This window comes from Leguminivora glycinivorella, chromosome Z (genome assembly GCF_023078275.1).
Source record: "Leguminivora glycinivorella isolate SPB_JAAS2020 chromosome Z, LegGlyc_1.1, whole genome shotgun sequence".
Taxonomy (NCBI): Eukaryota; Metazoa; Arthropoda; class Insecta; order Lepidoptera; family Tortricidae; genus Leguminivora; species Leguminivora glycinivorella.
In genome coordinates, this window is record NC_062998.1 from 37836449 (window position 1) to 37851816 (window position 15368).

General features: G+C 38.1%; 1 protein-coding gene across 1 annotated transcript in view; it reads right to left on the reverse strand.

The window, feature by feature from the left end:
* The window catches only part of LOC125240860 (tetratricopeptide repeat protein 39B-like), a 32063-nt gene that overhangs the window by 12097 nt on the left and 4598 nt on the right, over positions 1-15368 (reverse strand). The window contains exons 2-7 of the mRNA XM_048149000.1: positions 9521-9565; positions 8513-8620; positions 7121-7155; positions 6906-7007; positions 2660-2843; positions 651-808 (exon numbers count right to left, since the gene is read on the reverse strand). Of these exons, the coding sequence (XP_048004957.1) occupies positions 651-808; positions 2660-2843; positions 6906-7007; positions 7121-7155; positions 8513-8620 (587 nt within the window). The 5' untranslated portion in view covers positions 9521-9565. The remainder of the gene's footprint in view (positions 1-650; positions 809-2659; positions 2844-6905; positions 7008-7120; positions 7156-8512; positions 8621-9520; positions 9566-15368) is intronic.

Sequence of the window (15368 nt, forward strand, 5' to 3'; positions counted from 1 at the left end):
TCGGTGTGGATGAGCCCTTAGCGAATGACGTAGTGAGTGTAGTGGGCAACCCAACAAATGACGATTGTGCCGAAAGTGAGGGTAGTTTCGCACCGGCTCTGCCGCAGCCGACCCCCGCGCCGAGTCAACGGTAGCAGCGAGCTGCAGCGCGCAGTCTGCGTCGGGATGCCATCGGGATCGCGCGTGCTCAATGAAAATGCTCCTCGTTATGGAGCGAAACATGTCGATCTATCTTCGACAATTATACATGAGTTACCCGATTTTACATGTTTAATATGGGTTTATACCACAGATGTCATATATATCATAGATCAAGCAAACGTATCTACTTAGCGTGTCAAATGAACTCAATGAAATCCACTGAGTTGTCCGTCTTTAATCGCAGCTTGCAGCTTTCGGACGTCAATTTTTGTAAGTTGAAGTCAATCAACTTACAAAAATTGACGTACAAACATAAAAAATGCCTCGTTACAATTGCAACAACACAAAAATTATGAACAATCAAGAGCCTGAGACATATTTAAAATTACAGGCAAGAAACAACTTCAGTACACAATTTGACACTCTCGGCCCCTATACAAATAGATGAACTTGTTTCTTCTATCTAAATATAGTTCTGTGGTTTATACGTAAGTAATAAGCGAACTTACTTATAGCTATTGTAACAGTTCTTGACTTTGATGGTGCCCTTGATCAGGCCCGTGAGATCCTCACCCTCCATTATAGTCATCATGGCTTGGAGCAGCAAAGCTTCCGCGTAGCAGAGCTCGGCGTGCGCCTCTAAGTCTGTGTACGAGCTTAAGTTTGGCTGTGAACACACAACATATACAATAATACTAGCTTTCGCCTTCAATTCGAAAATTGCGTAATGGTATACATATACAAATTGCCACCCCCCATTTTAGGAAGCGGGGGATTAGAAAGCGACATAAGGTATATAGCCTATGTCACTCTCCATCTCTTCAACTATTTCCACATAAAAAATCACGTCAATTCGTCGATCCATTTTGCCGTGAAAGATGGACAAACAAACAGACACACACACTTTCCCATTTATAATATTAAGTATGGATACCTACGTAGCAATGTCATTCAATCGCTCTACTTATGTGATTCGTGTTCAGGGTTTCTGATTTCTCGACCTATTAGAAGTCTCGAGTTTCGAGAAATCTCGAGCCCAAAGTCTCGAGTCTTTTTTTATAAATGGTAAAATTTTGATAAAAGAATAAACAACAATATGATTAGTAGTTTTTATTGCACCACACTATTATAAAAAATGCGTAAGAGTAATAAAAATCTTCTTTGAAATAAACATAAATCAAATTTTAACAAGAAAACTACAATTATAGTCTTGAAAATAATACCTAATCCTTTAACTTCCCCGCCTGTGCACGGGTTAAGTAAATTAAAATGTCATGTATTAAATCATAATGTCATTGAAATTAAACGTTTAAAATAACTTCTTCTTCTTCTTCCTCGTTTCCTCATTGCCGAGAATCGCGACCACAAGTAGCGTGTCTCCATTGAACGCGGTCATAAGCCATGTGGACTGCACAGTATACGCTGCGATTTCTTCACAGAGTCAGACCATCTCTTACGAGCCCCACCCCAAGAATGTTTACCATTAATTCGCCATATTATGCATTGGTGCTCTCATAATGTGTCCGAAAAATCTGAGGGTCGCTCTTGGCATATTTTGGAGAGCCGTGTGGTGATATTCAGTTCTTGCAAAATAGAGATGTTTGTTAGTTCTTCTAGCTTTTCAAGTTATACTCGTAGCAGTCTTCGCCAGCACCACATCTTAATAGCGTCAATCTTAGCCACATCAAAACTTTTCAGGGTCCAAGTTTCGGCACCATACAAAAATATCGAGATTATCGAGAAGACAAGAGATCAAATAATCGCACTTTATTTTGACGTCGGATTCCTCTGTTCTTCCAAATCTTGTCGAAGTTAGCCATAGCACTCTTCGCAGGTTATCAATGACCCAAGATACATAAACGCGCTGACTTTTTCGTAATGACGAATTGCTTTTAAATAACACGAGGCTGTCAAAACTAGCCAAAGTCGCTGCCAGCTTACGTAGGAATGAGAGGTTAGATCGCTTTATCTCGTTATAATTTATGGCCGCCGTTCGACACCGTCCCCACCGCCTCGCGATGAGACCGGGCAGAAGGTAAAAAGTTGCATTTCACTTTAGGTCGTACTTTACATTCGCGACTCGAGACGTCTCGAGTACCTGTCATTTTTTTCTCGTCTCGAATGAAGCCCAAATTCTCGAGAAGTCTCGATCTCGAGACTCTCGAGCAGAAACCCTATTCGTGTTAGACTCGTCATTTTAGCAGTATTGTACTGATGTAAATATTGGTGTTACTTAGTTTTACTATTTTATATTTAGATAGGTACCTACATCGACACTTAAATGTAAATCTGCCGTCGTATAATGCGTTTTACATTCGCTACAGACTATAGTACTAACTTAAAAGAGTATTTTTTCTATTAGCTAAGTAGACGGTGCGCTAACGTCGAACTTGCATGCGATTTCAGATACATTGCTACTCAACAAGTGTGGAGTGTGTTAAGCCAGCGGATCAAATGACGCATTGTAATGAAAACAGCATGCGAGGTCGCTTACTGACTGAACAGCCTTTTATTTTACCTTTCTTATCATTGTGCCAATGCTCTCGACCAGTGAGAAGTTTCTCCGATGCTGATTACAGATAGAGATGCACACTTTGAGCGCCGCTAGCGCGCGGTTGATCTGCCCGTGGTCGAATGTCAACATAGCAGGTATGAACTCGAAAATAGACATACCAAGACTGTGGTATAGCGAAGTACGGCACCTGCAAGATAATGGATACAATTTTATGACCTGTGTAACAAGAGCAGTCTTTGAAAAGGACAACTTCTTAAATTGAGCCCATTATAAATTATTATAATATGCTAATATAGGTATTATTATAGACGTTAATATAGGTATCTACATAGCTGGGCACCGTTAATCAAATAGTTAACTTCGATAATCGTTAATCCGTTACTATAAAAGTTAACTTCGTTAATCGTTAAAGCGATACATTTCAACAAATTTAACGGAAGTTAAAGTTAATCGATAATCCGTTAATCGTGATAAAAAAATATTTTACTATAGCTAGTTGCATCAGTTATCAACTATTAAGTTTTTGGGTAAGTTTATTATGTTACTGTAAAAGACCGAAGATTGCCAAAATCTCTTGAAAAATCCCAGCTGCCAATTGGTAAAAGCGAAATTTTAATAAATAGGTATTGTTCTCTTTGGACTTATATATACGTTGTTTCGGTAAGTCCTAGGTTTTACCTTGGACCCGTAGGTATTGGGTCATTCAAGCAGTCGTAGTCATGGTGCGTAGGTTCCTCGGATTGAGACACCTCTAATCGAAGTTGTGATCCACGGTAACTTGGTAGATAGCGTCGCCCGCCGAACTCTGGCTTGATGCGTCGGTTGCGTGATTTATGTGCCATGCGTCGTGCCTGATGATTTACATTCTGTTTCGCAGTTAGTGATGGGTGCAGTAGCACTAATAAACTTTAGCAGGTCTCGAACAAGTGATCCAAAGGCACCAATTGATATGTAGACTGAATTTTCGGGAAAATCCTAGGTTTCGCCGTACTCCGGGCTTTTACAGTAGCGGTCAGAGCAAGTTTTACTCGGCGCGTGCGGAACTGGATTAACGATTAACGGACTCGAAGAAATTTAACGGAAGTTAACGAATCCGTTAACATTTTTTAAAGTAAACTTAAAAGTTAATCCGTTAACCAAAATGTTAACTTCGTTAATTAACGATTAACGAGTTAATGCCCAGCTATGGGTATCTATAGCAATACAGAGTCTGTGAAAATGTCGTCACTTAACTTCAAACTCGAGTAAACCCATTCTGCTATAAGGTTGATTCTTTTTCAAAACAAAATAAACAAATAACTAAATATTTACTAATAATAACTAAACTTAATATTGTGGGGACACCTTACACAAATCAACGTAGCCCCAAACTAAGCAAAGCTTGTACCATGGGTGCTAGGCTATATATTTTTAGACATAATCATTATAATCAACCTTAAAACAGGATTTACCCGAGTTTGAAGTTAAGCGACTCTAGTGTTTTCCAATAAATAGGAATTGGATTTAATGAAGTTCGACTCTTTGTCAAAAGGACGGACAGACTGACAGTAGAAACCTTTTAAGTCATCTGTTGGCATTCTTAATTCAGTTATGGAAACCCAAACATAAAGAAAAATAAATAGTTGTTGTTAATTATTCTTGTCTCATTATATCGTCATTACGTAGTTTCTTAGGTCGTATGTCATATGGTTAGCTCCTTATTGTTAAAATCCCCTAAGGCGGTTGTGTCACTAGAAAACATGCATAAATTATCACTGGCACTATCAAATAACAAATTGTGCCCGTTGGCGTGGGATATGTTATCTCTAATGTATGTACAGTCGCCATCAGATATATAAGAGCGCCCGAGGTACTCAAAAATATCTGAACACGCCTCTAACGCCTAGGCAATAGAGGCGTGTTCAGATATTTTTGAGTACCTCGGGCGCTCTTATATATCTGATGGCGACTGTACATACTATACCTAGATAAGCAATAACCAGCGGTGTGGTCTATGGAGTCCATACTGGAAGTAGGTACTTAATATTAATAAGGTACAGCGGGACAAATCTCGAATGGGGGGCAAATGTAACTGGTAATTTTTTTCCATGTTTTACACGGTCATTCTCAAGACGTAAGGGCGAATTCTAATTACCGCGACTCATTTCTTTTCAGTGGAGTTTCAGTTCTAATTCTAATTTATTAGAATTCAAATTCCACTGAAAATAAAAGCGTCGCGGCAATTAGAATATGGACTAGACGATTGCGAATGACCGTACAATGTTTTCATTATTAAATAGTGTCCACCGGGTATATATGGTAGGCGTGTTCAGTGGATACATGTAGAAATCAACATCATAGTATAATGATGGAAAAAATGGATTAGTTACAATTGCCCCCCCCAGTCGAGATTTGCCCCGCTGTACCTTACATTAAGCATAAACCCCGAACCCGATGAACTACACACTACAGTATGGGGTTTTTCAAAAAAGGAGTGTACAACTAATGGGTCGGCGCATGTGACGCGCCGAGTTGCAAGCGTCCATAGGTTACGGTGACCGCTTTCCATCAGGCGGACCTTATACCTGTTTGCCACCGGCGTGGTATTAAAAAAACCTGTAGAAATTCGCTTCCAACAGGCCCAGAGAATTCGGGTTCATACATCGCGCATCCCTTTTATACAAAGAGGTCACATCTTGTTTGATAATACATTACATTAGGTACTTCTCGAGTAAACTACATATAAGTAATAACTTTTAATGCCTATAAACCTATATTTTACCAAAATTATGACGAGCGTGTATGAGAAACGTTATGAAAGTGTGTGAAGCGAAAGTGATTTGTCAGGATCGTAGTAAATGGAAATCCGTGATCTCTGCCTACCCCTCTGGGAAACAGGCGTGATTGTATGTTTACCAAAATTTTCGATAAAAATACATCATAGCAAAATGTAGTATAAGCAAAGTATAAGTGTAAGTATGTATGTATGAACATTTGTACAAGGTCCACGTATGGACAGAAGGCTCAGCTAATTATAGGAAGAGAATTTATTAATATTTATTAAATTACAAAACTAATTTAATAATTATTAACACATTCAATATTTACTAAACTGACGCGAATACTACTTACTTATATGAGTTTCATTAAGGAAAATTATACGTTAGATAACCTGAACGACCGAACGTCATTGCGAATCCATACTAATATTATAAATGGGAAAGTGTGTGTGTCTGTTTGTTTGTCCGTCTTTCACGGCAAAACGGAGCGACGAATTGACGTGATTTTTTAAGCGGAGATAGTTGAAGGAATGGAGAGTGACATAGGCTACTTTTGTCTCTTTCTAACGCGAGCGAAGCTCGGGCAAAAGCTAGTTATGCTATAATTGCTCATAGTGACGGATTTATCTACATGTATAAGTTTATGAACCGGTAGGTACGATCATTTTGTGTCGAGCACAGTTCAAGAAAAGCATGCATGAATTTTGCACTCAGTTAACTAATAATAAATATAAAATAAATAAATATTACAGAACATTCTTACACAGATTGACTGAGCCCCACGGTAAGCTCAAGAAGGCTTGTGTTGTGGGTACTCAGACAACGATATATATAATATACAAATACTTATATACATAGAAAACATCCATGACTCAGGAACAAATATCTACTAATAATAAAAGAATTAAAAGTATTTTTTTTAGCTATTCCAAGATTTCTGAGTAACCGTGACCCCTAAGTACTACAGGGTGACCCCAGAGACTAGCTAGATACGAATAGTCTTACGAGTAGGTACATGGTAAAACAAGGTCTTCAAGGTTATATATTTTGTATAGGTTCCGGTTCAGACACGTTTATGGGTCCGTTAAGTCCGTCTTTGTACATAGTTTGACACATATAACCATAACCCTCTCTATACTCATTATATTATGACTTCTTTGACATCAGGAAGAATAGGGTTCCCTTTGTAAGTACTTAAAATTTAGATATATCCGATATCGGATGTCGGAAGAATTTCAATAGAAAAAATCCAAGATGGCGCCTGTAATGTATGGGATATCGGTCCGACATCCGATATCGGATCGTATAATGTGAAAACGCACTAATTCACTTTACGAATTATTTATGATTTAGGACAATACTTGGTACCTAGGCGTACGGTTACCTCGGAGTTCCTTTTCATAGAGGAATTCACCCTGTTACGTCACATTTTTATCTAAGTATCTGTTGATGTGTGTTGTGATACGACGCACTTAGGTACGAGTACTTACCAAGGTTTCATTATATTCGACGCTCCCACTAGGTCGTTATTGAAAAACTTTCTCATTGCAACTTCACACTCCTCAAAGGCTGTTTGTAAATCCATGGAATACCTGTAACAGATATATATATATATATTTTAGCAAACGTGACATTAATACACATAGTCATTTAAAATAATTGTTGTTTTGTTCTGTAAGTAATGTGGAAAAAACCAGGCACTCACTCAAGTTGCTCTTCGGCGGCATCTTGGAACTCGTCCTATAGAAATAAAAAATACTGTAATAACGATAGTGTGAAATTGTGTAAAATCCATTCTGCTATAAGGTTGATTATCTTTCAGATCATATTATATTTTTGATATATTCAACCTTAAAGCAGAATGGATTTACCCAGGTTTGAAGTTAAGCGACGCAATTGTACCTACGGCTAAGTTCACACGGCCTTTATATTTCCCGTATAATTGCGTTTTCACATTATCCGATCCGATATCGGATGTAGGACCATCTCCCATACAATTAAGCCGCCATCTTTGATTTTTGCCTTTGAAATCCGTCCGACAGATTCAGATTCAGATTTGATTTATTCATAAACAATACAAGCATTGTGTTTGAAAATCATTATAACATAAATTTAAATTATATACAGGGTGTAAACCTAATACGGGCGAACCTCTTAACGGTGGTGAGTATAGGACATAAAAAATGGAATTAGATAACTTTTACTTAAAATTGAAATATTTTTTTTATCCATACAAAATAATTCGGCCCGCAACGTAATGCAAACACACTCGCGTTAACCGCTCGTTGACAGTTGTCATTGATTGTCATCGCAACCACGTTTACAGTACATTGCTGCTGGAAAATTTTTCAAAAATTCATTATGGGGTGAAAATGAAAAGTAACTCAAAAACACCTCTTACTTAATGATAACAATATTGAATTATGTGCCTGGTTTCATTATCGCCCTTATTAGGTTTACGCGCTGTATGTACAGAGCCTTAAATATAAGTTATTACACAGCTATAATTACACAATTTAGAACATCTTATAACTAATAATACTACAGCTAAGACAACACAAAAAAATTCGCTCAATGCTCCGCAAAGATCTCGGCGATACTGTAGAAGCACCCCTTCAACAAAAAAGTTGTTAATTTTTTACCAAACTGCTCAGTAACGATTTTCAGCTCTACGGGGAGCATCCGATATCGGATCGGAAAATGTGAAAACGCACTAACGTATACGAAATTTTATCGTACATTTACTTACGTACGGCGTGAACTTTGTATGGCAACTTTCAAAATAGTTTACATTACACTGAATACGAGATTATTCCGCAATATTATACGCCATTGAACGAATTTCAGTTACCACAAAAAGTTCGCTGTTACTACGGTATACGGAAAAAAATACGTCGTGTTAACCTAGCCTAAAAATAACAAAAGCTCAGTCATGCCTGTCCATTGTCCACCCCTGGGCCCAGGTTGGGCCTTTAATTTGATCATGGGATCCACTAATGTGTGACCAATAGAACTGGAATGTGATCGCGAATTGATTATCCAAGTTGAAACGATTCAAATGTAAATAAATAAAGCAGGAGTCAGTAAGGCCGGTTACCTCTTCGAAGTCCTCAGTGGCCAGAGGTGGAGGGCCGGCTTCCCGATACTCGGAGCGGTGGAGCATCGGAGACGCAAGCGCCGGCGCACTTTCTTGTTTAAGCGCCATCTGTGAACGACAGCGAGCATAGTAACATGCTATATCGACACCCATGTATAAGTGAAACTGTTCGCTTCGAACTCGGCCCGGTTCGGTTCAGCATCGCTCCGAGGATTTATTAGGGTAGTAAAACTTGCCGACTTTTGTGGGCAACCTTACCTTCAGGGCTTACGAATAATGCTTTTCAATTTATGTTTCACCGGAACATATTTACCTTTTCTTTTTGTTAAAATGTATCTAACGTAAATATGAATAATGCATAATGACTATAGGTATATGTTCGTTGCGTAAACACTTTCTAACATTAGATCCTCTGATGTGAATTTGATTACTTTGCTCTTGACTGTTTTATTCTAATTCAAACGTATACATATATATATTTTTTTGTTTTTGCTAACAAAATTCTAATATTTATGCTAACAGAGCAGTCCCTTTTAGACGAGACAATCGTCAAATTTTATTACAAAATGCAAATAGTGCAGTTAAGTAAAGTGCTCATCTAATCATTCAGCTACTTACCTACTATCGAGGTTAATGGGTCACCGGGCCGTAGCACAAGTGAAATATAATTATCAACCGTAATACTGCAGGGATGTCAAGTTGACATTTTCAACTTAGAAAAGTTAAATACACTACTAAGGTTTCTTGATCGAACTATGTCAGGAGTCCAAGAAAGCCTATAATCATTAAAGTAGGCATTGTCTAGTTTAGTTCGTTTGTTCGAGGACAACATTGTTCCCTTGGTCTCGGAGGAAGACATGTCTTTCTCGAAACGTCGCAACTGTCGCAAGTATACAACTTAATTATAGATATTAGACAGTTCCCTGATGATTATTCAGCAGTAAAACTTTGGCTGAGTGTAGGTAATCCCGCTACCGCAAAAACAAATATTACGAATACGTATCTTACCTTAGTTTCAGCTTCAATTTGTCCAGTTCAGGAGTCACGCCATTACTGTAACAATAAAAATCCCATCAAAAATAATATTAAAGCAATATTGTTTTACATTTGAAAATGAGGCTTATTATAATTATCATCGACCGACAGTTGTGCGCTAACAAAAACTGCCTGTCGGCTACATTACCATTTTAACGGTGTGCAAATCTAATTCATTTTAGTTTGTTTCCGTTTTTTCAACTACTAGCAGAATCAGATAACACTACACGATTTTTAAGTCATTTTATGATTTATATTAATTCAAGGTTAAAAGTTTCCTTATAATAGTTTTTTAAATAATAATCGGTATCACGTAGCAAAAAATGTTATTTTAAATACAATTTTCTACATGAGCTATGCCACTAAACTTAAGTTTCTACATAAATAAATATACGGAATTTGGCATGCCTGATGTTTCATCAGCTAGCGGAATCGAAGAAATTGAAGAAAACACCCTATATGAATAGGTACATATAACGACTTCCCAAGTTGCGTAGCCAACATGCCAATTATACACGTATACTCCTTATCGATCGATACGCCATTGTTACTGTCAGCTGTCGCACTAATATGGATATTGATAGAGAGACCAAGGATGTCGTTGTCGTAGGCGTCACTTTGGCTAGTCCCAAAAATCTTGTTAAATAGCCTAAGTATAGTTTTATTAGCAAACGATTATACTATACGGTTTAAATTGAGATGAAGCTCAGAATATTCTGTACGTCTAAAGATAATATAAAACTGTTTTGTTTGGATATTGTAAAGCCAAGGAAATGGGGAACGGGTAAAAGTTGTAGTTTTTTTTTTGTTTTGAAGGGTTCACTACCAGAAGTACCAGACCAGACGTAGAAACAATGGATTGTGAATTGTATGGTAAATAAAAAATAAATGTACAAGACAACGGAAACTTGATTATAATGTAATTATGAATGAGAAAGAAACATGTCACTCAAATTAATTAACTTTAACGGCATCTCTTTTCCGTCATTAGTCTTTTAATTACGTGATATGTACTATATTATGTTATCTTGTAATTAAATAATTAAAGAAATGAAAATCCTCTGATGACGTCAGCAGCAAAATTATCCTTAATACATCATTTTATCGACACTTCCAATCACTAGTAATTTGTCTTTGGCCATATTTGACGTTTCGTTTGTTTACTATATTGGACAAGTAAGGTTGAACTGACTTTAATTCTATCGATGTTAACAGTGTTAAAACGGGTGTGCGCTGGGACTGGGACCCCATGATAGGCTCACAAGTTTATTTAAAAAACCGCGAGGTATCTGTAGGCCTAGCACATGATTGCCGCGAGATAGATTGCATGTCTTTTTCTAACTGTATTAATGACATAAGGACGGCTAGTCTATTTCGGGGCGACATACTCTCGCGGCAATCATGTGCTCATGCGCGGATCCAGGGGGGGTCATGGGGGTCATGACCCCCCCCTGGAGCCTAGGTTGGCCATACAAATAGACCACGTGACCCCCCCTCTGGGGCCTGGGCCTTTACCACGTGACCCCCCCTGGGCACGAAGCTGGATCCGCGCTTGCATATGCTAACCTTAAAGCTAGCGACACCCTCGCACAACGTATCAGCAACGCGATCGCGATACAGCGAGGCATGTCGCCAGCATCTTTGGTATGTACGTAACGTGTGACCCATTTTAGAGCTATTACGTTTATTGCTTAGTTTCAGTTCATTCATTAAAATTTATTAATATTTACATATATGTATTAAATACTTATTTACATTAACTAATTTATTTAAGTACTTATTGGTACGGGACGGAACGAAACTATAAAACTCACAGAGAAACAAGTGAGTGTGTTTGTATTGACTATGGGGAAATTACCACTCCCGTTGCCTCTTAATGTGCTTTTAGAAGCGTTTGCAGATCTATATAAATATGCTGATAAACCAAGTATGGTAGTAATAACATTAATAACAGCTAACTGGGTCGCAGTGCAGCAGTTATTGGTGTTATTGCCTACTGTCCAACGATTGCGTTTGTGTGTAAATTATGCAACCTAGAAATAAACATACCTAGAAAATGTGACAAAATTATATATTATACCTTCCGATATTGGAGGTCTTTATTGGCGCAAGAATACAGTGGGAATGGCAAATAAACCTCAGTATCACCCTCCCATGCCGATAAGCTATGAAACATGCATGAGCATGAGCCGGTCATGAGCCCGCGACCCGCGTCCACCAATCCTCCTTACTAAGGGTCACTTGCAGCACCGAAAATGGAGGGTTATTATATGGAATCTGACAGTTGACAGCACACTAACCTCGAGTTAAGCGGGTGGTGCAACTGGTGCAAGTGGCCCTAAGGTATGTAACTTGTTGTAAGGTACTTGGCATCATCCTCAATTGTCATTTATCCCGATTGTCAACGATCATATGTTGTCCACTAGGGTGGAGCGAAAAAACACTTTTCTGGAATTAGCAAACCTAATAGTTATCAATCAATGCCCCTTAGTCTATGAAGCCTTTGTGCAAATTTTCGGTTTTTTAAATCAACATCTTCTGCCTCCGCATTACGGTTGAAATTTTGAAAATCTCATACAAACCTAAAAAATCAACTTTCAGATAAAAAAACAATTTCGGCAGTATTATGTTTAGTATATGTTATTAATACATATCATTATGAGAAACTACAAAAAGTTGCGAAATTGGCGTCAAAAATCGCCAAAGTTTGTCTAGTTTCAGTACATTCGCCAAACAGCCGCTAAAATACTGAAAATTGGCGATTTTTAACGCTATTTTCGCAATTTTTGGTAGTTTCTTGTAATAATATGTATCAATAATGTATACTGAACATAATACTGTCGAAAAACATTTTTTATCTAAAAGTTGAATTTTCAGGTTTGTATGAGATTTTCAAAATTTCAAACTTAATGCGGAGGCAGAAGATGTTGATTTAAAAAGCTGAAAATTTGCACAAAGGCTTCATAGACTAAGAGGCATTGATTGATAACTATTAGGTTTTCTAATTCCAGAAAAGTGTTTTTTCGCTCCACCCTATTGTCCACATTCCCATGTGCTAACTCATCCACGATCCTATATGATCTACAGTGGTAGTTAAAATCACAGGACACTTATAGTTTCCAGTGGTTCCCTGGAAGTTGGGTCGGCCCCTCGTCTGGGATGCCACGTGCGTGGAAACCGTCGCACCGTCCCATCTTCCAGAGACCTGGGTTAGGGCTGGCGCTGCTGCTGATGCGGCCGAGCAATCTTAAGCGGCGCAAATATGCAGCCATCGACACCGGCTACATGTTTGAGCCGTTTGCGCGTAGAGACGCTTGGGCCGTGGGGTCAGGGCGCACACGGCATTTTTAAGGAGCTGGCTGGCTGGAACGTCTTATAGATGCATTGGGTAGGGTGACCTGACCGGAAGGCTGAGATACATACCTTGCCCAGCGCATCGGCATTGCCGTTCAGTGCGGCAATGATGCCAGCCTTCTGGGCACCCTCCCGGTCGGTTCAGATTTAGAACCAATCTCTTTTTATTTATAAAGTTTTATTTTATAGCTAGTGTTAGTTTAGTTATAGTTTTATTTATAAGTTCATAGTTAAGGTTTTTTAATGATAAGTAAGTTCTCTGCAATAAAGTTTCCATTTAGAAAAAAAGCAACGCAAATATAAATAAATTAGTGCAGAAGTTGCCTCATTTAAAGTTTGCAGTCTGGATAATAGAATGTGAAATAATATTGACGAGTAGGCAATGTTAAAATTAAATGAACATAATATTTATACGAGTTAGTAAGATGTGAATTTAGGCATTGTATGTTGGCGACATGGCAATGTGGACGAAAGAACGTGACGAAATATGATTTTGGTCGAAGCTATCCGAAATCAATAACCTGTGTATCTATTCAATTTCATGTTATTACCAATATTTATATTATCTTCTTGCCCGCACTGGGCACTGACACTGACCTTACTTCTTTGCTATGAAGGAATCATCAACTCCTACACTTACCTCATTTATGATATAAATGATAATTTGAATAAGCATTATTTATCAGTTAAGTACTGTAAATTAACTAACAAAAAATCCACGAGTACATTGTTAGTGAACAAAAAAGAAATAGTATTTATTATAAATCATGTCAAATGAAATGTATATCGGTAGGTACATAGTCAACGGATATCACATACGACACACGTACGACATAGCGGAAAGGATGGTGGCGGAAGTCGGTTATTTGCACTTTGCACGTAATCGTTCAAATCGCTATAAGCTGAAGGAAAACACCACACCGAGAAAAAATACTGTGTCGTATTTTTTTACATTTTCCGTCAAAATTCAGTTTTGTTTTCCGCAACAAAAAAATTAGGTATAAAAATAGTTTTAAAAAAGGTACAGTTTGAGCTCTTTCTAACGATACCGCACGTGACCTAGTAACTTGAAATTTTTACTTTGCCCCCCCCCCCCCCCCTTTTCATTTTGGCCATTTTCTATAATTAATATTAATAATAATAAAAAAATACTTTCAATTTTTAGAGGTTAACTATGTTCATAACATAACTGTTCCAAATTTCATATCGATAGCATATAGTAGTTTTCAAGATCTTTAGTAATGTGATAGACGCACAGACTGACAGACAGACGGTCAGAGCGGGGCGCAATAAGGGTTTCTTTTGTACATTTTTGGTACGGAACCCAAAAACGGGTTTTGTAACATTGTAAGTAACTTGTACCTACTATCATTCGTATGTACAGTCAACCAATTAGAATCCTAGACCAATCCTAAACCCTGTCGTATTGGCAGTATTGACACCGTGCTTCATTTCCTACAGAAGTCAGTTTGACTTTTACTGTGAAAGTTTCTACGTACAGTGGCCTAGGATTCAGATTGGTTTACTGTGTATAACACTGTATAATATCGCTGAAGGCAGCAGGCCTAGCACATGATGGCCGCGGGAGTATGTCGCCGCGAGATAGACTACCTGTCCTTATGTCATTAATACAATTAGACAAAGACGTGTCATCTATCTCGCGGCGACATACTCCCGCCCGCGGCCATCATGTGCTAGGCCTACAGAAGTCAGAGAAGCCATAAACATTAGGCATAGAATACAGAATTAAACCGCCTCGTGTGCCTTTATTACACGTTAGTTGCGATAAATGAGTTGCCTATATATGTAGTGTGGGATGATAAGTAGGTTTATACAATACAGGTACCTATCTAAGACTTCGCTTAAAACACAGGTGAAACGGAGATCATGATGACGATCATAACATTCATAACTATCCAAGTACCTATACTTGACTACCTATCTTAGACGTTTATGATTTATGACGCACATGTAATTATTTTCATGCATCAATATCGACAAATTATTTTTTCTCATATTATCTCAGAATTCGTCATTCTTGAATGGCATGGTAGGTATATTCAATGTTTTCAGTTAATTTTCTACATTTCTCTTCTTAATTAAATAAAGAACCAGATCCTGAGACATTGTGTTTTTCCCCGTACTAGTTTGCGAAGTAGTAAATTTCTTGTCGGGCCGAAACTTCAAAGGGCCATAATATGTCTAGAAAAACGTTGTACATGCACATACAGTCACTTCCTTCGGTCGTGTTTTAAATTTATCGCCATTCATTTCGAATGCGGATCTGTGTTTTTTTTTTAATGTTATCGCCACTCATTTCGAATGCGGATCTGTGTTTTTTTTTTAATGAAAGAACGTTGTGCTCGAAGCGAAGCACTGATTAGTGATTAGGTTAAGTGGTTGTGACGTAGGGCTAAAGGCCGCTGTACACATGGGGCCCAACGATTGGGCCAACCCTTGGAGCAGC